Here is a 22,954-nt window from a genome sequence, read left to right as displayed (position 1 = left end):
TCTTAAATATCATGGGACAGGATGGGACGGGAATGAAAACATAATTATATATACGGAACAGTACGGGATGGGAAAAATTCTGGTGGGACAGGATGGGAACAAAAATTAAATAAAATATTTTTTCACAGGATGGAATGGGACAGGAACATTTTGGATGGGACAGGATGTGACGGAACTCATCTTACATTTCGAACCAGTAGTATTTCTGAAAACTGCTTGCCCTTTTCCAACTGGTCTCTTTGGATAATGCAATTCCTAGCATTAGACTAAATTGATTATAATCAGTGACATATTAGGCATATCAGAATATACGGCATAACAGTGTCTGTAATAGCAAAGGACTCCTGAATTAAGAGGTGCTGAACATGAGTGAGAGGTTAAGAAAACCTAAATTCACTCCCCAGTAACTCATAGTATTAAAATAATAATAGTATTAAAATATTCGGAAATACTAGATTCTGTCAGGAGAAAGCTGATTGGGTTAACGAGGTTGGTCCCTGCCTCTCTGGCTCTGCTTTCTTAATATCTCTGTCACGTTACTTTGTGCTCTTTCTTGATATTGTCAACAGCCGATAAGCAGCTCGGTTTAAATATTGCTTCGGCTATTTTAAACAAACGGCCATTGTGTTTATGAAGCTTGCTTTGTTTAATTCAAATGCATTTAAAAGCTACAACAACAAGCTGCCGATATCTACAACCATATAAACACATTGCACAAAAAAAGAGTAAAACACAAAGCTTTCTCAACTGGTGTATTGAAACGTCACTGCAACACACAGCTGACTGACACACGCACACAGCCTGTCTCTCTTAAAGGGAAAAGGACCAAAAGGCTGATTGCTATAACGCTTTCTTTATGTTTCCATCGCGGACGCTGCACTTGCTGCCAATGCCATTACTCTCGTAGCCTAATTTTAATATTTATTTATTTATTTATTTAGCAAGGCGGTTAATTGATCAGGGCAGTTATGTGACGGTTGGATATGCAACATTCCACTGTAACAAATTACTTCAATTACATAATTATTGGATAATTAAATATATACTTTTTTTTTACTATTATTATTGGTTTAGATCAGGGGTGGGCAATCCTGGTCCTGGAGGGCCGGTGTCCCTCCTGGCCTTTGTTCCAACTGTGCTCTAAATTACTTAATTGTACTGATTATTACCAATTATTGGTCTAATTAAGTAATTTAGAGCACAGTTGGAACAAAAGCCAGGAGGGACACCAGCCCTCCAGGACCAGGATTGCCCACCCCTGGTTTAGATGCATGTTTCTAAATGCAGAATAATGCCAGGAAATGATACCGTTGGGCACATCTTATTCTCCACCTGGTCTGAGGCATGTGTTACATATGATGCCGGCAAGGGTCAATTAACAGCACAATACAGATTTATGAATCAGACGAATAATGTGTTAATGAGAAAATTGGTTTCAAAGGATGATGGGTGTTTTTTGACGTAAATGCTGTCACTATTACTGGCACGATAAAGGAGATGGTAAGTTTTATGACTATAAAAGTCTGTATGTCTTGGACAAGCGATGGTTGTTTGTGCATAAAGCATTCGTGAATAGGGTTAAATGCATCTGATGCTTTTAGGTCTTTCACCATTGTGACTTGCTTCCTTTTAAAAACGTTAAGTTACATAAAATATAATGATAATTTAAAGACAGATCAGCAAAGAAAATACAAACAAAATCACTGTTGACTATGACTACTGCTACAGAACCGCAAAATATGCATACTTAATTCAGTCATAATTTAATTTCAAGGCAAAAGGCTAGTAGGTTACAGAATAACAAACACACTGCAAGAAAATATGTAATTCTAAAAAAAAAGAATATATATTGCAATCTGTAGTGCTTTAACACTAGAACAATCACATTTATATGCATACCTAGAACAACCATAAGCGGTCAATTTGACCGGCATATTAAAAACAACATAAATATTATAATGAAAGGACAAACAATTGAATATAAGTCGTAGTTTTATTCAAATAAACTGACATTTGAACAGAAATGTGTTTATATACAAATATATTACATAAAAAATGAAATAAACAAATATTTTAAAATACATTTGTGTATATACAGGTATATCATGTACATACAAAACTGTACAACTAAAAATTTAAATAAATGGGTTTATATTGCCTACATAACAAAGTGCATATATGCATATAAGCTATGTGTTTATACACATACATACTATAAGCGAAATTACATGAATAAATAAACATTTGAACAGAATGGGCTTCATTTACAATCATTTACAAAGTCTAAGTGTTGGCACAAATCACACAGATCCTGCGCTTTTCAACATGGAGTGAGGTAACCAGTGGAGTACCACAGGGATCAGTATTTGGTCCTCTGCTCTTCCTAATCTACATTAATGACTTAGATTCTGGTATAGTAAGCAAACAAACTTGTTAAATTTGCAGATGACACAAAAATGGGAGGAGTGGCAAGCACTGCTGCAACAGCAAAGGTCATTCAAAATGATCTAGACAGCATTCAGAACTGGACAGACACATGGCGTCTACAGAAAAGCATAAGGTATTGCATGCAGGCAATAAAAATGTCCATTATAAATACCATATGGGAGACACTGAAATTGTAGAAGGAATCTACAAAAAAGATTTAGGAGTTTATGTCTTCATCTAGAAAATGTGGAGATGCTATAAAAAAAACAACACAATGCTTGGATATATAGTAAAAAGTGTTGAATTTAAATCAAGGGAAGTAATGTTAAAACTTTACAATGCTTTAGTAAGACCTCATTTAGAATATTGTGTTCTGGTCACCTTGCTACAAAAAGGATATTGCTGCTCTAGAAAGAGTGCAAAGAAGAGCGACCAGAATTATTCCTTGTTTAAAAGGTATGTCATATGCAGACAGGCTAAAATAATTTAATCTATTCAGTCTTGAACAAAGAAGACTACGCGGCGATCTGATTCAAGCATTCAAAATTCTAAAAGGTACTGCCAATGTCGACCCAGGGGACTTTTTCAACCTGAAAAAAGAAGCAAGGACCAGAGGTCACAAATGGAGATTAGATAAAGAGGCATCTGGAACCCCAGTAATGTTGTTGAAGCTGACACCCTGGGATCCTTGAAAAAGCTGCTGATGAGATCCTGGGATCAATAAGCTACTAACAGCCAAATGAGCAAGATGGGCTGAATGGCCTCCTCTCATTTGTAACCTTTCTTATGTTCTTATGTTCTTATATGCAGTGCACTTACCGCAGACGCGCATTTGGCACAGCTATCAACAGTAACCCAGGCTTCTGGCTCCAAATGCTCCATGGGCATATACTAGTGCAATGAAAGCTTCTAATTCCTCCAAGGACATTGACCAGGAATCATCTTGTAGTTGTCGGTGGGCTTCTGCTTCAGTACAACGTTGTGAAGTCTATGCATGTCAATCAATAGGCGAAAAGCACTCAATGCGCTCTCATCAGTGTTGCGTTTTGCATATGCCGTGGACACTGGGACTTCCCTCAAAATATTATGCTCACCCCTTCTACCGTGAGCTTCAACACCAGGATTTATAGTGTGCCAAACAGTGCCATTATTACCAGCCTCTTGAACGCCAGGTGGTGCTAGCGCTACCGCTGGAGAAGAGACTGCCTCAGGTGAAGTACCGGCTGGATCTGGTGCAGGGGCTGACAGGTGAAGTGGCTGGCATCCTTGCAGGTGCTTCTTCTCCCACGGGATCTCCTGCGCCCTGTTCACACACTCGGTCCTGGCACTTCATTGGCATCTTCCTCACTGTCACTGCTGCTGGAAGATTTATCTTCGCAAACCCAGTCTGCTTCAGAGTCAGATTCATCATTGTCCATCTCTGCTGCATCAGAATCGTTGTTTGGTAGACTTTGCAGTAATTCCAAACACTATCATGCGTCTTCCGTGATCCATTTTTAATGTGTATTGGGGTATCAATGAATTTCTTAGAAAAACAAGTCACTCATATAGTAACCAGAGTGCATCTAAAACATAGAGGAGACAGCCGGGCACAGCTGTCAAGGCTGATTGATGGGCTATCAGGAGGCTCATTGAAACAACAGAAATGTCAGAAGACCACTGACTTGACGAATACAGACTGATATAATCAAACTTCATACATGGCAGCAAGTCCTGACTGTTAAATACAAATACTACAGCAACTGTTTCTGGTACGAATAGGTAAGAGGGTATTTTATCCATTTAATTTTTGCAGCTATGCAATTCTTTCCTTCTAAGGGTAATTAGTACATATATTTAGTAAAAGTCAGGAAAGCACAGCACCATATCCTAAACACATGCACCGCAATTTAAATTTAAATTCCAAAAACGGTCAAAATGACCGCCTTGGTCGTACTAGTGTTAATTGTATGATTCCCTCTATAGTCTTTATCAATGAAGCTGCCATTGCGTGTGATCATCAAGTGATCCCAATATACACACATCATAATGCTCTTCCCTAATTGGCTGATGAGTAAACAACAAAGTCGGATTGATGTAGTACCGTGTATGCCCAGGAGGGCACATACCAATCCTTTCCTGGGGCCTATGAAGGCTCTCGGTCGCCCTGGGAATATGTGAATGTATCTTCTTTTGCAACAACCAACAGCCAGCAACACAAGATAAAGCCCAGTTAAAACCATACAACCAGTCTTATCTGTTTGTTCAGTGCAAAAGACCACCAAAACCCCATCACAGCTGAACAACCCTACCTCCCAGACTGTTTGCTATAATTTTAATTGCACCTTTCTTTCCTTTATCATATGAAGCCAGCTACTGAGATGAATGGCCTTTCTAGATCATTACTCATGCGGAAATTCTTAAGTAACATTATTCACAATATTTTGTTTCACTGAAGGGAGAGAGGAGTGGCGAGTAGTGCAGTTGTTGGAATACTGCTTAAAAATAATAAAATAAATTGCTAGAATTGTTCCATTTACAGCATCAGGCATTTAATGATGCTTAAATCCTTCCTTGGATGATTATTACTCAGCACATAGCATAATGACACAAATAAAATGCAGCCTAGGGGATTTTTGACCCTAAAAATGCAGTAAACTGAAGGAGACTGACAGATTCACCAGATTCACTAGAAGTACAATTGTGCTTGCATCGCCACTGCATGAATGTTTTAACATTGCTGGCCACTGAAGGGACCAATTTTCCTTTTAAATATACACCAAAGAGATTTATTTGATTCAAATTTTAGAGGGTTGTGTTTTACTGATCTAAACAGTGGCTGTATATCTCTTTAAATTAGGAAAATTCAGGAGCTTCCATTCTAGCTAAACTGGCATTTGATGGTTTCTGTTTATTAGAAAACGATTCAGTACATCAGCCAGTCAAGTTCCAGCTCTAGCAGGCTTCTATCAGACAGTAGATGCACGCTGGAATGTCACAGTGTCAACTCTGAATCAAACTCAAAATCAATCCGCGCAAATGCTGGCTTTTTCATTTTGACTTGCCTTAATGAAAGCTCAGTTCATCTATTGGACAGCAAATACTAAACAAAGACACAAATGGTCCAAATGTTTTTTATTATCTACCAAAACCAGCCAATCAATACTTTGCACTGACGACAGCAGCATCTTTCAACAACAACAAACAGTGGAATAAAAAGCATGTGTTGTTCTTGAACTGTTTTACCAAATCTGATACAATTTGGATAACTGTGGCAGGGCAGAAGCCCTGCTGCTGTAAATAGTGTGTGTGTGGGTGAATATAAGGTTGGCAGGGACGGGGTTAAATCTGTCCCTGCCAGCAATCCCTGGGGTGGCCATTCTTGTTTTATACATGTGGCCATTCCCCAATTAGCATCAATTACCTAATTTGGGAATGGCCACATCTGTGATTGCTGGCAGGGTGTGGCAAAGTGGTGAGTGGATACAGGTGAGTGCAGTGCAGGTACAAATCACACGGACAATTACTAAAAGGTGCAAGGGTGTTTATTGATAAATTACAATGTCCAGAGCCTTAATGCAAACGGCTGTAAATAATAATGATGGAGTGATACAGTGGCGTGTATCACTCTGTATTTGAAATAAGTGCAAGTGGTGTATTACAGTTCTCTGTGAAATGCAGGGGTGAAAGTGATGTCCGGGTTTATGCTGGCTTCTGCTACAGCTCCGGATCGTGTTATAGGAAGTCTAGTTTAAAACAAACAGACAGTTATAACAAACACTAACAGACAAAACAAACTCACGGTTTACAGTACGGTAACACAGGTTCCTTGTAGGTTGTTTCTAACAATTTACCAAGGAACAGATCACGTCAAATATGACCCCTATTTATATCCTCGCTCATGACCCCTAGTTTAACGAGCGCATCCGCTCCTCCAATCCTCAGATGCCACACCGTTTAACGTCTGGGTCATTGAGTTTGGATACCGTACCTGCGGCCCTTTCCTAAATGACCAACTTCCACCAACCCTACGGAATAAATTGTCGTGCCATTAGGATATATAGTAAAGTACAACACACTGTCAGGTTCACGCTGCCTGCTCTTCCAGAGAGAACATTAAAAGCTGATTATGTTACCTCGACTTATTAAAGCAGACAAGTACTGTACTGTACATAGTTACCTGGTTTAAAAATATAAAAGCTCTAATAACGTGTCAATGCCTGCTACCTGCTATAGGACGACCAGGAGGAGTTTGTAGATTGTATTTTAAGAACACAGCAGATTACTGGTATTTGAGGATGCTCTATTAAAATAATTTTATTTTTTTATTTTTAGTAATCTAATTATTGTTTGCTGAATGATTGACAGTGTTTCACCGTCAGGGTCATATTGAATATGTTTGTAATACTTCGCATCACTTAATTGTCTTAGCATCTAATTTCTATAATATTGTTTGTTCATAAACCTGTTCACTTTTTAACAGAGATGTTGCACAAATAAATGTTTGAAATATTTTGTTGTGTTTTAAGATACTCTTTGTTGCAAGTTATCATTTTAAAAAAATGCTTGACAAGGACTTACTGATTGGCAACGTTATTATATTGAAGTAGTCATTGCTTTTGAGTTGTTTTCCTTATTTGCCTCCTGTGGTTAGTCAAAGATTTTCTGCAGTGATGACTGAAGTTGCACCATTTTTCTACGTCCAGGGTCAGCATAATGCGGTCAACTAATTGCTACAAAATTGGGATTGAGATGTAATTTGCCATGAATGCCCAGGGCCAAATTAACATCGTTATTCAAGTCTGTCAGCTAAATATTTAATTTTATGTGTCTAAATAATTTCTTCTAATATAACAAACATCTCTCTATATTGATAGTGAACCAGCAGAGCCTTTATAAAGAATAAGAGGTGTTTTTTCTAGAGTACTTTTTATATAAAGCTGGTTTAATATCTCTCTGTTTATAACGCTAAAGGATTTTCGTTACATTGGGTAGATTATTAACAACAGCTAATAAAATAATTCTATAACTCGTACTTGTTGTGCACTTCATGCTACCATACCAGATATTGGGGGGGTTCAAAAGGTCGTAAATGATAACTCCAGAGTTAATCAACAAATCGGTATGTAGCACTGTGGGCAGCAGTGTGGAGTAGTGGTTAGGGCTCTGGACTCTTGACCGGAGGGTCGTGGGTTCAATCCCCGGTTAGGGACACTGCTGCTGTACCCTTGAGCAAGGTACTTTACCTAGATTGCTCCAGTAAAAAACCCAGCTGTATAAATAGGTAATTGTATGTTAAAAATAATGTGATATCTGTATAACGTGAAAAAATGTATAATGTGATATCTTGTAACAATTGTAAGTCGCCCGGATAAGGGCGTCTGCTAAGAAATAAATAATAATAATAATAGCACTGATTTTGGCATTTTCAAGTGGTCGTTATTTCGTTATTAAATAATCGTGCTGATATGATTTACGAAAAAAAATTTATATCTTAACAAGCAGTGCTTCTTGCATCTATTTATTTTGTTTGTGTGGGAATTTAAAAGGAAATCTGTGTTAATTGTCATAATTTATCAGGAGTTCATTTGTGTTACACAAATTGAGTGGCAGGAGTTGCAGCAGCAGTAGAAGCAAATGTAATTTTAGAGCGAGCCTATATTGACAGACTCCAGCTGCGACGCAGACAATACAGAGAGAGGGTGTACAGGACCAGGGTTAATATCTTAGATTTACCAGATGGCAATCTAAAAACACGATTGCATCTGGATAGGGCAGCTATTGTCGGCCTCTGACAGACTCTGCGGGAGGACCTTGAATTGCCTATGAAAAGGGGCCGTGCCATACCCCCACATATGAAGGTGTTGGCAGCATTGTCCTTCTATGTCTCTGGATGATTTCAAAGGTCAAAGGTGACTTGATAAAGAGGGTTAACGATTATAACAGCAATACGTCATTGGCTTTTAACACCTGTATCTAACACAAAAACGAAGAACAGACGTACAATAGGGCACACAGGTCCATTAGGAATGTGATCGAGCTGACCTAAGCAGCCAGGGCTGTCGGGCAACAGATCATTGACATGAATTTTGCCAAGTGCTGGGACAAATATCTGAATATTCGAACAAATATTTTTTCACATGTATTCGGATACAAAATTCAGATGTTCGTATTCGCTAAAAATGACAAAGATACCTTGCACATATTTACCGCCTCACCAGAAGCTGTGCGACAGTTTCAAAAATGGCAAATGAAAAAGAGCTTAATGTGATATGTGAGATGAATATAGTACGTAAGTATTTGACATTTAATATATAAAAAGGATCAACACAGTAGCTCTTGAGCCTCTATTTAAAGTTTTAGACAACAAAAAGTAAACAAACCAGATTATGCGCATGCATGCATTGTGATCTCTATGGAAGGCCATCTGGGTCAAAAATGTGTTGTGCTGCTTTAGAGCGAGTCAGAATCTCATGGGACAAAAAAAAGGCAAGCACATCATTCTGAAATGCCTCACTTAAACAGTGCCCAACTTGCTGGAAATGTTGTGTAGTGATTTGTATATAGATTGTATACATTATATATTTTTTGTTGTGACTTTGTTATGTGGAATGTAATAAACGAGAACCAAAATGGTGAGTTTTTTTCGCTTTAATTTTACAACGCCATTTCCACGTTTGTTTTATTTGTAGTGTTTAAAGTTCAATTTCCGTTTTCGTTTGCTTGTTCAGCTACAAAAAGGCACAAGTAAACCTCATGTTATTACTTTATGAAAACGTGTCTATGGCCACCAAGTCATCGACCCGGAAGGGAAGCGATGTGGCAGCCACGGATTGGAGGAGCGGTTGTAATCATTTACCAAGAGGGCGTGAGTGACAGTACTCAAGGGGACGTAGCGAGATGATCTGTTCCTTTGTTATGATTAACGTTAAACCGGAAGGAGGATCATATTATAAATCGTGAGTGTTGTGTTTGTTTTGTCATGTCTAAATATACTTGTTGTTATTAGCCGGCTAACACGATCCAGAGCTGTCGCTACAGGCCAGCACAAACCCGGACAACACTGTACTGGTGTCACAGTTAATTGTATTTGCACCATGAGCACTACGGCTCTGACTTTGGACTTGTGACCGTGTTTGTATATTGTGTGTGTATTAAAGACTGTGTTTATTATTTCGGGACTGAACCCCGTGGTTTTACTGAGCAATACACATCATTGTGTATTGCCAGTTAACATTATTATTTACTGTTGTCAAGTGACTTTGGATACAAAATAAACCATCATTTCACCAGTAACATTGTTGTTGTCATTCTCTAGCGCACTGCAAACCACTTTGCCACAACTATTTATTTCAGGAATAAACAAAACAACGTTTAACTTGAACTGCTATTTGGCATCCTTTGTTTTGTAGTTAATTCACTGGAGTAAAGCCTTAACAACGTATTCGTTACTGCTGGGATATTTTTCTACTTTAACATGTTACATATTGTAACGTCTTACTGTAAAATAAAAGGCACACACACAGGGACCACGCCCCCTGCCCTTGCTGCTATGCTGTCTCTGCCTGCGTTCTTAGCAATATAATATATTTTATTACTTTTTGAAAACGAACGAATATTTAAATTATGAGCGAATATCCGAACATGAAAATCCTGTGTTCGTCCCAGCACTAATTTTGTCTAAACGTATTTGTAAGTATACATGTTGTCAGACTCACCCCGCCCCCACATACACACACACTTACTGTATGTAAAATAATATACACTTCCATCTTCACACGTTTGTATGCATATAAAATATTCTTATAATACTGTAAGTGTTCAGTAGCTACTTCAATCATGCTGAGTTTATTTATCGCGGAGGCGAGCAAAGAGTGCCAGAGAAAATGCATTCAACATGATTAGAGGAATTCACCAAACAATTATAAAAAGTAGATGTCAGCATAAGAAAATAAATTACAATCAAGCCTACATAGATGGCTTACCCCACCCCGGCCCATCAACATTTGTTTTTAAGAATTTTCGATTTAAAATACTATTTTTCCCCTCTACCTGCATGTCGGCCAGTGTGACAGCCTGGGAACAGGGAGGTCTGTTGTCCCTGTACACCTACAGCAGTTGTAACAGCAAATTATTTTTCTTGATCTCGTTAGCATGCATTTTGATTAACGAGTTCCTGTTATGTAGTTGTTGAGAAAGGAAGTGATGTATGTGACCTGCAACAATTACACTTTTTACCAAGAAATGCGTTCATTAACCTCATTGACTTCATTGACTTAATTTGAAAGCATTATCGGATTAATTTTAACAAATTCCATTTGAAAGTGACTTGCTACTAAAACTGTCGTTACTATACCGCGAGTTCCATATAATAACGCAGATGTTTGAAAATCCTCCCCATCATGTGTTTAAAATGAAAATATATGTTTGTTATATGGGGTTATTTGATTAGCTCCAATAACGTTAATATCCTATTATGTGTGGTCTCTATCATTATCTGTGTGGTCCAGTGGTTAAAGAAAAGGGCTTGTAACCAGGAGGTCCCCGGTTCAAATCCCACCTCAGCCACTGACTCATTGTGTGATCCTGAGCAAGTCACTTAACCTCCTTGTGCTCCATCTTTCCGGTGAGAGGTAGTTGTAAGTGACTCTGCAGCTGATGCATAGTTCACACACCCTAGTCCCTGTAAGTCGCCTTGGATAAAGGCGTCTGCTAAATAAACAAATAATAATAATGGTTAATTCACAGAAAGTAACATTTTTGCTTCTACTCGTCATCGCTGTCACAGGCAGCTACACCCTTTACAAAATATCTGTAAATATAACAAACATACGTTCCTTACTGTATTCAAGCTTCACTGGTTTCCAGTAAAAAGTAGGATTGATTTTGAAATCCTTCCCCACAGCTCAGGGTTGTCATGGGTTAGTGCTGCAAGTCTCAATGACTTGGGGCCATATTCATAAAAATACTTGCTGAAAGCCGTCCATATTGCTATTCATAAAATGATCTGAGCAAACAGGCAACTGTCGCAAAGCACTTTATGAATGGGTATACAGTCGTTCAAGAACGAAAATCTGCCTCTTTTTGATGACATCACCAGCATTATTAATGTTCCCTGGGTGGCGTTGGTAACTGTTGCAAAAAGAAAAATGGAATCCACCGACAGTAGCCTTGTGGTGCGCGAAAAAAAAGACTCCCTTTCGAACACTGATTGAGCCTCCAAACTGTTTATTGTGAAAACACGTCAAATAAATAAAAAGAAAAGGACCGCTGTCAGCCACGGATCACGGTAAATAAATAATAATAATAAAATAACTGTCTATTCTCAGTCTCTCACTTGCTCTCTGCTTCACAGCGCTGTTTCAAAATGATTATGCCAGAGAATATGTTCTTGTGTGAGTATATATTTATATTAAACATTTTCCTTCATATAAAGCTACAGATTATTATTTTTTTTAAATAGGCAGTGTTAATCACGGGTATGTCAAACTGTATAACACAGCAAGTATAGTAATAAAAAATTGTCTGTCAAGGCTGTCGTTAGTTTAGACTTGACTGTAGAAAGCGTTCAATAACGCCTAGTTATCCACAACATTTTGTTGTCATTCACTCTTATGAATAGCAGCTTGACACTCAGGACTGATGCTAATGAGGTAATTGTTAACCTTTCTCTCAATTCGTTAAAAACATGCCTTCATAGACGAAAATCGTTGGGGCTTAACGCCACATCTGAATTATCAAGTGTATTTTCCCTCCCTCTACACTAAAACAGATTTATTTGTATTAGTTATAACAGCTTGGTTCACGAAATCCACTTTGTATTGTGTATTCAACCAATTTCTGCCACTTTCTATTTTTAATTGCCTGTTATAATCATAAAGTGCACAGAATCTCTCATTATGTTACTATGGGAACCACTTCAGTTTAAGCTTTACATTAGCATAGACTATGTCTAGTTTTTTTTTACTGATCTGAAGGTGACTCATTTACTTTGCAGACTAGAAATATACCTGGAATGCTAAGTTATTTACACCACATTTACCTAGATGCGCTTGTATTTTACATGAAAAACAATTGAAATAGCATTCTGAATTAAGACCCATAAATTAATTCAATCGATTATGGGACCTAATTTCACAACTTGAATGTTGTAACTCAGAAGTTATTTAACAAATGGCTAATTAAAAAAAATACAATCTAATGTTCATAAACATGTTTAGATGATTGCTTAGGAAGTAAGCAACAGTGTCCTCAGTAGCTAACTTTATTTCATTTTTCAAAATAGACATAGCCTAAAGCTTTCAGATCCTATTGTTAAGTCTTGTTATAAGTAGCAGTTAAAAATTGAAGCAATATCTTAAAATACATTTCTTTTTTCCTGCGGAACTCAATAGACTGAAGTGAATGAACTTTTTTTTATAAAAGCTGTCCAACAACATAAATCATTGACATTTATACAATAAACCTGTGAAACAGCACCTTCAAATGTACTGGTATAACATTTCTCTTTAAATACAACAAAACACCTGTCAGTCTAAATAACTATGGAATATGAATTGGCCTAAATTGTCCTAAAACTCTACAGCCGGTTTAGAAAGCTAGGTTGACTTATAAGTGCTGCAAAATGTGTTATCATGAGCACCACTGAACTCTTGGTTCAGTTTAGAGAACAGAAGACAAATACTCTATAGGAAATGGCCCAAGTTACAGTACCTAACTTGTCTTTTATATTTTTTGCCTCTACGCGCTTAGATTCAGCGATGCCCTGATTAAAGACCAACATGAGACAGTGGGACAGATTTTCCTCTTTCCCTTAATAAGCTGTCCTGAATTCATTTAAGTTAAATAACCAAGTTTTAGGGGCAAGCTGTACGCTAAAGGTCATTTAGGAGTAAAAGTATAAAATAAATATGCATAATTACGTGGCTTCAAATTCTTGACCTTATTAAATACAAATGAGTCTTTTTCATTGCAGCAAAGTGTTCTATAGCATAAGCATAAGCATCATTCTAATGAAACTCCCTGCCCAAGGATATAAGGATGGATATTCTTATAAACATATACTTGAGGTCTGTCCAAGGTGAGAGCACTGCAGACATTAACTATAGGTACATTGTATTTATAAAAATAATAAGAATGAAATGGAGGAAGCCAAAACGAATAGCTTACTGATCCCAATAAGCAATCCAATACAAGCCCTGCAGCAAATATTTCTAATGAAATACAAAAAATATCTTCCTGGGATCTTTATGTCTGTAAAAGGTTGCAATAGTCTATACAAAGAAATGAAACACAAAAGCATTAACCCATGAGTATATCCTTTGTCTGTTCTACCAGACGGGTAGTATTTTAAAATCTCTAGGCTGCCATACTGTTGGGGTAAGGTTTCCAATGGAAACTCTTCTTTGTTTATGGTGGAAGGATGTTATTCAACATTCACAAATGCTTATTTTTCAGTTGTCTTCAATGAAACCTGGATATTTTAATATACTTTATTAAAAATGCCAAAAGGTTAATATTAAATTAATCTTATAACTAATGGATAAGTACCAGCTACTGTATTAACAGCAGAACATATATTACCCAAGATATCCTAGAAGGAGGAGCTAGATAGTGTCAATCAATGTGAATTTGTTTTAAATTACTGCTGCTTCATTCAACCATGGAGTAGTTTACCACCTTTTATATCGGCTGTGAACAACATCATGTAAATCTGGTACAGAAATCAGTCGATACAATGCACCTCCAACAGAAAACCTCACTACCAAGAACCACTTGAGTTTTTCATTATATTTATATACAGTAGACTATCATCTGAACACCAAATCCAGTAGAGATAATGTTTACAGTGTTTTTGGTACGGGCTAGATCAGAGGTCAAAGGTTCGTAGAGTCATCTTCTGACCTGTTTTTGGACCTTTTAAGTTTACATGATTGAAAAATGTGTTCCAGCTGAGCTAGAAATGTTTAAGAAGGTTCATAATATTCTTCAGATTATGTGTCCGTTTTTTACCAAATAGATTTGATCTATATTTTACAGTTAGTTTTTGGCAGTGTGTCAAATATGTCCCTGTGGCATTTTGGTTTGGAGTGCGCAAGTGTAGAGATGATGCAGTGCTCAGGTAATGACAAACAACAACTTTCACGGTGCAATGATGGTTTATTTATAATCCAAAGTCACTTGACAACTGTAAACAATAATAACTGGCAATACACAGCTATGTGTACTGCTCAGTAAAACCCACGGGGTTCAGTCCCGAAATAATAATGATGGTAAATACACATACAGAACACAGACACGGTCACAATTTCAAAGTGAGTGCTTTTTAAGTGTGAGTGGTGAAATACATTTGTTTCTGAACAGTAGTGCAGTGTTGTGCAGGTTAGTGCTGGCCTTTAGCGACAGCTCCTGGTATGAGTTAGCCGTCTAACAAGAACAAACATTTACAATTAGTACGACAAAACAAACAAACACTAAACACTCACGGTATATCACAGTTCTTCAGCGGTTCATCCGTAACCATAACAAAGGAACAGTCCGCTCGGCCACATGCCCTTTAGTACCTTCAGCCACGTCCCTTTGGTTAGCGAGCGCAATCGTTTTTCCTCCAATCCGCGACTGTCACATCGCTTCCCGTCTGGGGCGATGACTTGGTGTACTGTGGCTCCGCCCCGTTCCTGGATGGCCGATTTCCGACTGACCCTGGAATGAACTGTCAAACGATCCAGTCCGGGGCACACTGTTCCCTTTACACAGCGCCCTCACAGGTCGGGAGGGAGATTTATAACCAAGATTCATTCGTTCTCTGTCACAGTCCCTTTTTGACAAAAATGTATATGGTTTTTTGAACATTCTCAACCCATGGTGCAGAATTCTGATTACCTCAAAACCATGCAACTTATACATCTAGGGAAAGCATTTAGTCTTTTCTCTTATGCCACACCTCATGTTTTTCAATATTTTCAGGCAGAAGAAATATAAGAAACAATAATATATTGAATAATTATTTATATCTGTGCAGTAACAGAAATTTACATATTTCAAATGTAACTTGTGGAAAAGCTTGCCTTCAACTCAAATTGCATCTATTTGGTAAAAAAAAAATGACACATAGTCTGAGGAATATTATGAACCTTCTTAAACATTTCTAGCTCAGGTGGAACACATTTTTCAGCCATTTAAACTCAAAAGGTCCAAAAACAGCTCAAAACATGTCCACGTGTCCTCTTATACTATCACATCGATTGTGGAATGCTACGTTCCTTAGTCTCATGCCGAATACTGTATGTATTTCTATAGACAATACATTTATTTTGTTAATATGCAATATGGTTTCCTTAACCGACCTTTAAAAGCTGCTTCAATAAAGATGGAAAATAGTTTTGATAGTTCACATAAGGAACACCAAGACAATGAAAACAAGTGAGTAACAGAAAACCAATGATTGGTTTCTGTGACGGAGAGCCAAAGCATGGAGAACCTAGTGTCCCTGAATGTTTACTTTTCTTCTATAACATTCTGAATTTCAGAAATGTCATTCCTTTTAGTGTTAAATTTATGGTAAACTGGCCCCAGTACTGCCAACACTCCAAGTTTTCTTTTGTTTGTTTGTTATCTTTTCATAGAAAACCATTTCAATGAAAGCTATCAGTAAAGGACCATTGTTACAGACATGGACCTCTTTGCCCCTTTCATAGTGTATCAGCATGGGGACCAAATTCATTGTCCGCTCTGACTGTGCTCTGTAAAGGTTTTTTTGCAAGACTCAGATCTAACCAGATTATGATCTTCTAAAAGTCTAAAAGCTTTGTGGGTTTCTATTGTAGAAGGGTTTTAGATGCAAGGTCAGGATACAATAGCATGAAGCAAAGAGCTGTTATACTAAATGTGACATGTTGGAAAAGTGTCTTTCTCTCAATTTAAGGCAAACTCATTTTATTCACTGGTGTTTTATACTAGATCCTTTTTTAGATCCCCTCCCAAACAAACTGTATTTGCAGTACAGTGACTACAACAGAGCAGATAAAATGAAAACCACAGCACTGCTTAAAATAAACTCTGTGTAATAATGTTCTGCCACCAACTGCAACTGTTGTCAATAACCTGGAAACAGATGAAAGACAACTTTTGCACAATTCTGCAATAAACAGTTTCTAATCCCCCTGCGGCAAAAGCTTTTCTGAGTACTTGACAGAATATCAGCTAATGAGTCATTAGTGTCATCAATGCAGAAATGTCTCTGCTTTAATGAGCTTCTAGCATTCAGTACACTTTAGTGTACAATAAATGGACATTATTTATATATTTTTTTGTATTATGATATTTATTATATATCTCTAAATTAATATTGTTGTTCAGAAAAAACAGCTCCTGACCTTTTAGCTATGGTTTACATTTACCTTTCACAAGGAAATTATAAAAAATAAAAAGAAGGTTCCTCATGACTATTGTATTAAAATTAGGCTAAATATACTTGATTCATGTTATACTATAGTTGCAACAAGAATGTATGCGATAAAGCTGCACCTGGGATCATTCTTGTCCTTAATGACATGGAGCTCTGGATCTTCCCACACTAGTGCTGACCAGCCTCACTACCTGGAATGCACATATTAGGGTCTACTTTAGTGATCTAAATCCTGCGACATTTACTCTATATAAATCCTGCAGATGTTTTCCCCCAGGGGTATATATATATATAAACATATGAAGGAAAGAGGTCTGTAATGGATCAGGTTTAAATGTGTTAGGACGGCATAAGAGCATGTGTTGTAACCCCACAAAGCAATTTGTCACCCAGAAGCCCACAGAGTTCATCAAAAAAAAGTAAGTCTTTTTCATACAACAACCAGCCAAAACCAAATCTTTCAAATAAATACATCTGAGCATCCTACTCTTCATGGCTTCAGTCTATGTTTGTACTGGCTGCATTCTCATTTGATGCAGGATGACTTTCTGGAAGCATTTAGGGCCTCATTTACGAAATGGTACTAAATCTGGAGTGCAGGTAAAGTAGTGAGCCTAATGTGAACGATAAATCTAAATTTACTGCCCCATTTTCTAACAGAGAATGCATTCATTTAAGTGCACAGTATTTGGCTAATTTACATATCATACAGTGCACACTACATGTATTGTGAGCTATAATTTAATGTGCACGATAATGTCAGAGACTAACCGTGACCACGTGATATCAAAAGCTCTGCAGTCCAGGCATATCTTTTGGTCAGTAGCTTATTGTGAAGGTTGAGGTGGCTTACACTGACCGAAAATGAGTGATTAGCAGGCACAGCACTCAGCAGGGGACAGGCAGAGGCAACGTAAAGTGAAACTGCACTGTTTACCTTTTTTCCTTTCTCCTTTAATGCATAGGCCCTCCCATTAGTTTCTAAAATTGCATTCATGTACTGTATCATTTTGGAATTCTTCTTTAAAACAACCCGCCTCTTTAATATAACATGTGTATTCAACATGTGCAGTCTGCATTATATGAGTGACATTTCCATTAAGCCAATCACAGCTCACAGAGGTAGTAAAATACCCAATCAAATAGCATACAGGATCTGTTTCCTCACGCACACAGCACACATAATTTTTATTAGGATTGCGAAGCGAAGGCTTGTTTAAACTATTTATTTTACTTTGTGTAAAATTTAAAATCAGTAGCCAGAAAGTAGATGGAGATGTCACGGAAGCGAAAGGTGGAGGCGGAACACAGAAGATTCCAAAATCGTTGGCCAGATGATTATTTGTTCAATTCATAATTTTGACGGCAAGGCAATATGTCTGATTTGCAGTGCAACGGTTGCAGTTATGAAAGATTATAAACATACAACGTCAGTATGACATGCTGCACAAAGCAACGTATTTTGAGTTTACTGGAAATGAAAGAAGCTATGGAGTCTCATGTAAAGGTTTTTCTGAAAATGAAAAGAAAAAATGAAAGTGCTGTGGATTCCATGAACACAACCACAGGAAAGGACTTTTTTTGTGCAGAAATACCTTAGAAGAAACTAACCAAAAGAGTGGACTGGCTAGCAGAGTGCTGGAAAAAAATAAATAAAGAAATGCAGAAGTACCAATTTTCTTACACTGGATTCTGCATCAACAGGCATTATGTGGAAAAGTTGCAGAATTAGAACACGTAATGAGCATTGTTACCAAGTGTGCCAGAAAAGAAGTGTCAAGTGCCTGGACAGAAGTCATAAAAAGGTACCTTCATAGTGGTACTGTTTACTATTTCACATTTTCACATTTTGTCAGTATCTTTTTTTCAGTGCTGTTAAAAACATTATATTTTGGAATATATGTTAAATACTGAGACTTAGCATTATATATCTTTTTTTTTTTCTGTGAGATTTAAAATACCCTTCTATTTCCTCCATTATATTACATTTATGATGTTGAGCATTTTTTGTCAGTGTTCTAGGGAAGCTGCTTCTTGTTATATCTGCCTATTTCTGTACTATAAAATACATTAAGTAATATGTTGATTAATTGATTGAAACCATGCTTGCATACTTATTGACTAGGAATCGTACAGTGGAGGCAATGTGTTTTGAGTAGTATATTTGAGTATACTGGCCTACCTACAATTTATACAGACATTTTCACATACATTACGGTGTATGTATATGTGTACGTAATTTTTTTTTTTTTATGGTGCAGCCCACCAAGTGAACACGTAAAACGATTACCATAACAACCAGCAGAAATATTTGTACTGAAAGCAAAGATTTGTTCCATGCTATATCGTAATTTTAAATCGTTTTATCTATGTTAGTAAAAATCATTCCTATGTTAGATAATAATAATAATAATAATAATAATAATAATAATAATAATAATAATAATAATAATATTCAACTTACAACCAATCATCATCATGGCCACCGCAAAGATTTTCTCTCCGTCGGTGGTTGGGGCAATGTTTCCAAATCCAATACTAGTGAGGCTGGTCATTGTGAAATACAACGAGGAGATGTATACCGAGTCTTTGTTTGGTCCACCTTCCCATTTTCCACTCCCCGATATGTTAAATCTATATGGCATCCCAATAGACTCTCCCAGCGTATAAAGCCAACTGTCAGTCCGTAGTGAATTGGTTTCCTCGTTGATGACCTCGTAGTCCCCAATGCTGTACCAGATACAGGCCAGCCAATGAGCAGCCAGTCCGAACACACACACCAGCAGCACCAAAACTGCAGCTCCATATTCAATATAGTGATCCAACTTGCGTGCCACTCGGCCCAATCGCAGGAGCCTGACAACCTTCAGGGAGCTGAAGAGGCTACTAATTCCCTGTGAGGGGCAGAAAAATACAGAACATTATATTTTCTAGCATTCACAGTAAAACCATGGACATAACTTAACCATTCCCTTATTAACTATTCCAGTACTAGTGTAGTTCTGCCATGTTAGTGAAAGTAACCCAAGTACTATATAATATGGGTTTCTTTATGAACTAAAACTTTAAACAGAAGTGATCATTCAAGGCCATTGATACTGTCTTGAAATCTAACTACTTTAGTTAATAAAGTGGTGGAAGTCAGCCACAGATACGCTAACCATATTGAGTCCACATTCTCTTCCACTCCTGCAGAACTTATGTTGTAGGCTGTACGGTTGAATTGAAGTACTCCATTATTTCCAAATTTACATGGGGCTACCCAAAATGAGGACAGGATATGCACACCACAGTAATAGGGATATTGATCAGCATAGCTGGAGGGAGGAACCACAACTTAATGTAAGGTTTAGCAATACAAGTGGATAAGCACCAAACAAAACAAAGAAATACACACACTCGCACACATATATTGTCTTGTTTGAAAATCTTTAAACAAAAAAAAACAGCACTCACCAATGCATTTAACAACAAAACCTTTCCTAAAACCATGTTGACTGTCTCCCAGTATACTGTTACCACATAGGTAATTTTCCATTTTGGATCTTATTATAGTTTACATAAGTTTACATATAATAGAAGTCAGGCTTATTGGTCTGTAGTTACCTGGTTCGGTTTTGTTTCCCTTTCTGTGGATCGGTATTACGTTTGCAATTCTCCAGTCTGTCGGTACAACCCGTGTCAAGAGACTGTTGCATGATCTTGGTTAACAGTTTGTAAATAACTTCTTCCATTTCTTTGAGTACTATTGGGAGGATCTCATCCGGCCCAGGGGATGTGTTTATTTTAAGAGCTCCTAGCCCCTTCAACACTTCTGCCTCTGTTATGCTAAAGTTATTTAAAACTGGATAGGAACATGTGGGGCATGTTGCCCGTATTCTCCTTTGTAAAAACTTGTGAAAAGTAATCATTTAATATATTTGCTATTTTTTTCTCTTCGTCTATGATTTTGCCATTTGTATCTCTTAGACATTTGACCTCCTCTTTGAATGTTCTCTTGCTGTTATAATATTGGGAAAACTTTTTGGAATTGGTTTTAGCCCCCTTAGCAATGTTCATTTCTATCTCTCTCTTGGCCTTTCTAACTTCCTTTTTGACTTGCGTTTGAAGTTCCAAGTACTCTTTCCGCGTACTTTGTTTTTGGTCCCTTTATATTTGTTTTTCACAGTGCACTGAAACCCATAGATGAAGGTATGTGCACTGAAGTCTATGCAACTCTCAATGTTTCCTCACATGAATGCTTATTTGCAGTCTGTTTAGAAGCATGTTTTGTTGGAATAGTTTGTAAGCATGACAAATGATGATCTAAGCAAAAACAATAATAGGCAATCATACCTGATTAAACAGGTAAGATATTAAATATTAGGAAAATGTATGTGTCCCTTTGGTAATTTCAGAATAATCCTGTGTTTTACTGTATGTTACACTGACAGACATTTATTTTCTGTCATACATTTTGTGAAAATAGACCATTCCATTGTTAAATTAATGAATGTATGTGTATTCAGTTGGTATTTACTGAATTAGTGATCTATATACAGTAGGGCTCAAAAGTTTGGAAACAACAAATGATTTACAACAAGATTAGTGGTTGGTATTGCTGTTTTTTCTCACTCAGACCAGAGCATGTGAGTGGAGCGGAGCGCTCATAAATGCTGCTCGTCACTCTCTTCCTCTTCCTCTTTGAAACCGCTCGCTCCAAGGCTTTTATTTCCCCAGTCCGCTCTGCTCCGGTGCTTCTAATTCTGCAGCCAGCTCCACTCACGCTCCGCTCCACTGCTAGTGTAAATCACTTCCAAAATGTAGAGATGTGCGAACCGTTCCTTTGAAATCGGGTGCCTGGTTCCTGCTTTGGTACCGACGAACCGGATACAAATATCAGGGATCCGGTTCCAGTGAGTACTATTATGTTTTTAGTAAAACTAATTAATAAAACATTAATTTCTGTCAAAAAATGACATGGGGTCGTATTTCGGCTTGGCATCCTAACATACACTGACCCGTATGACATACCGCGTGGTTAAAGATTTTTTTAATTGTATAAGCTTTGCGAAATTTGCAATTAACATGGTTCATATACAATCACACAATGGTTTTCACTGTTGTAATAAAACTCTTACTGGGCAAATTAGATAATATTGATTATTTCATAGATTGCACAATATTGCCGGAGCATCGCAAAAGTGCATCGTTTATCTAGCATGTCTTATATGTACAGTGTCAAATATTTTAAATTTGCAAAACATCTTTTGGAGTGGGCGTTGGAGCGCGAGCGGTGCCAGAGGCTTTTCGCGCTCAGGCACTTTACCCACTCCACTCCACGCTCCTAGCAAAATGGTCCTGCTCCACTCCTCGCTCTGTTCACATGCTCTGACTCCTTACTTACTAAATACCCTGATATCTATGAAAAGATAATCATCTGTTGTTTAAAACTATGCTAAATAAACATGTCTCACAAGTAGAACGGTACCCAAAACCGGTACTCTATCTATATATATATATATATACAGTACTGTGAAAAAGTTTTAGGCAGGTGTGAAAAAATGCTGTAAAGTAAGAATGCTTTCAAAAATAGACATGTTAATAGTTTATATTTATCAATTAACAAAATGCAAAGTGAGTGAACAGAAGAAAAATCTACATCAAATCAATATTTGGTGTGACCACCCTTTGCTTTCAAAACAGCATCAATTCTTCTAGGTACACTTGCACACAGTTTTTGAAGGAACTCGGCAGGTAGGTTGGCCCAAACATCTTGGAGAACTAACCACAGTTCTTCTGTGGATTTAGGCAGCCTCAGTTGCTTCTCTCTCTTCATGTAATCCCAGACAGACTCGATGATGTTGAGATCAGGGCTCTGTGGGGGCCATACCATCACTTCCAGGACTCCTTGTTCTTCTTTACGCTGAAGATAGTTCTTAATGACTTTCGCTGTATGTTTGGGGTCGTTGTCATGCTGCAGAATAAATTTGGGGCCAATCAGATGCCTCCCTGATGGTATTGCATGATGGATAAGTATCTGCCTATACTTCTCAGCATTGAGGAGACCATTAATTCTGACCAAATCCCCAACTCCATTTGCAGAAATGCAGCCCAAAACTTGCAAGGAACCTCCACCATGCTTCACTGTTGCCTGCAGAC

General features: G+C 37.5%; 1 protein-coding gene across 4 annotated transcripts in view; it reads right to left on the bottom strand.

Annotated features, from left to right (window-relative positions):
- Nucleotides 1-22,954, bottom strand: part of LOC117402475 (potassium voltage-gated channel subfamily H member 1-like) — a 110,125-nt gene that overhangs the window by 64,515 nt on the left and 22,656 nt on the right. For all 4 annotated transcript variants that reach the window (XM_034003660.3, XM_034003661.3, XM_034003663.3 and 1 more), the window contains one exon: nt 19,278-19,707. In XM_034003660.3, coding sequence (XP_033859551.1) covers nt 19,278-19,707 — 430 coding nt within the window. The remainder of the gene's footprint in view (nt 1-19,277; nt 19,708-22,954) is intronic.

The sequence above is a fragment of the Acipenser ruthenus genome, chromosome 5 (genome assembly GCF_902713425.1).
Source record: "Acipenser ruthenus chromosome 5, fAciRut3.2 maternal haplotype, whole genome shotgun sequence".
NCBI lineage: Eukaryota > Metazoa > Chordata > Actinopteri > Acipenseriformes > Acipenseridae > Acipenser > Acipenser ruthenus.
The sequence above is the reverse complement of the archived record's forward strand: the minus strand, read 5'-3'. Positions and strand labels throughout refer to the sequence as shown.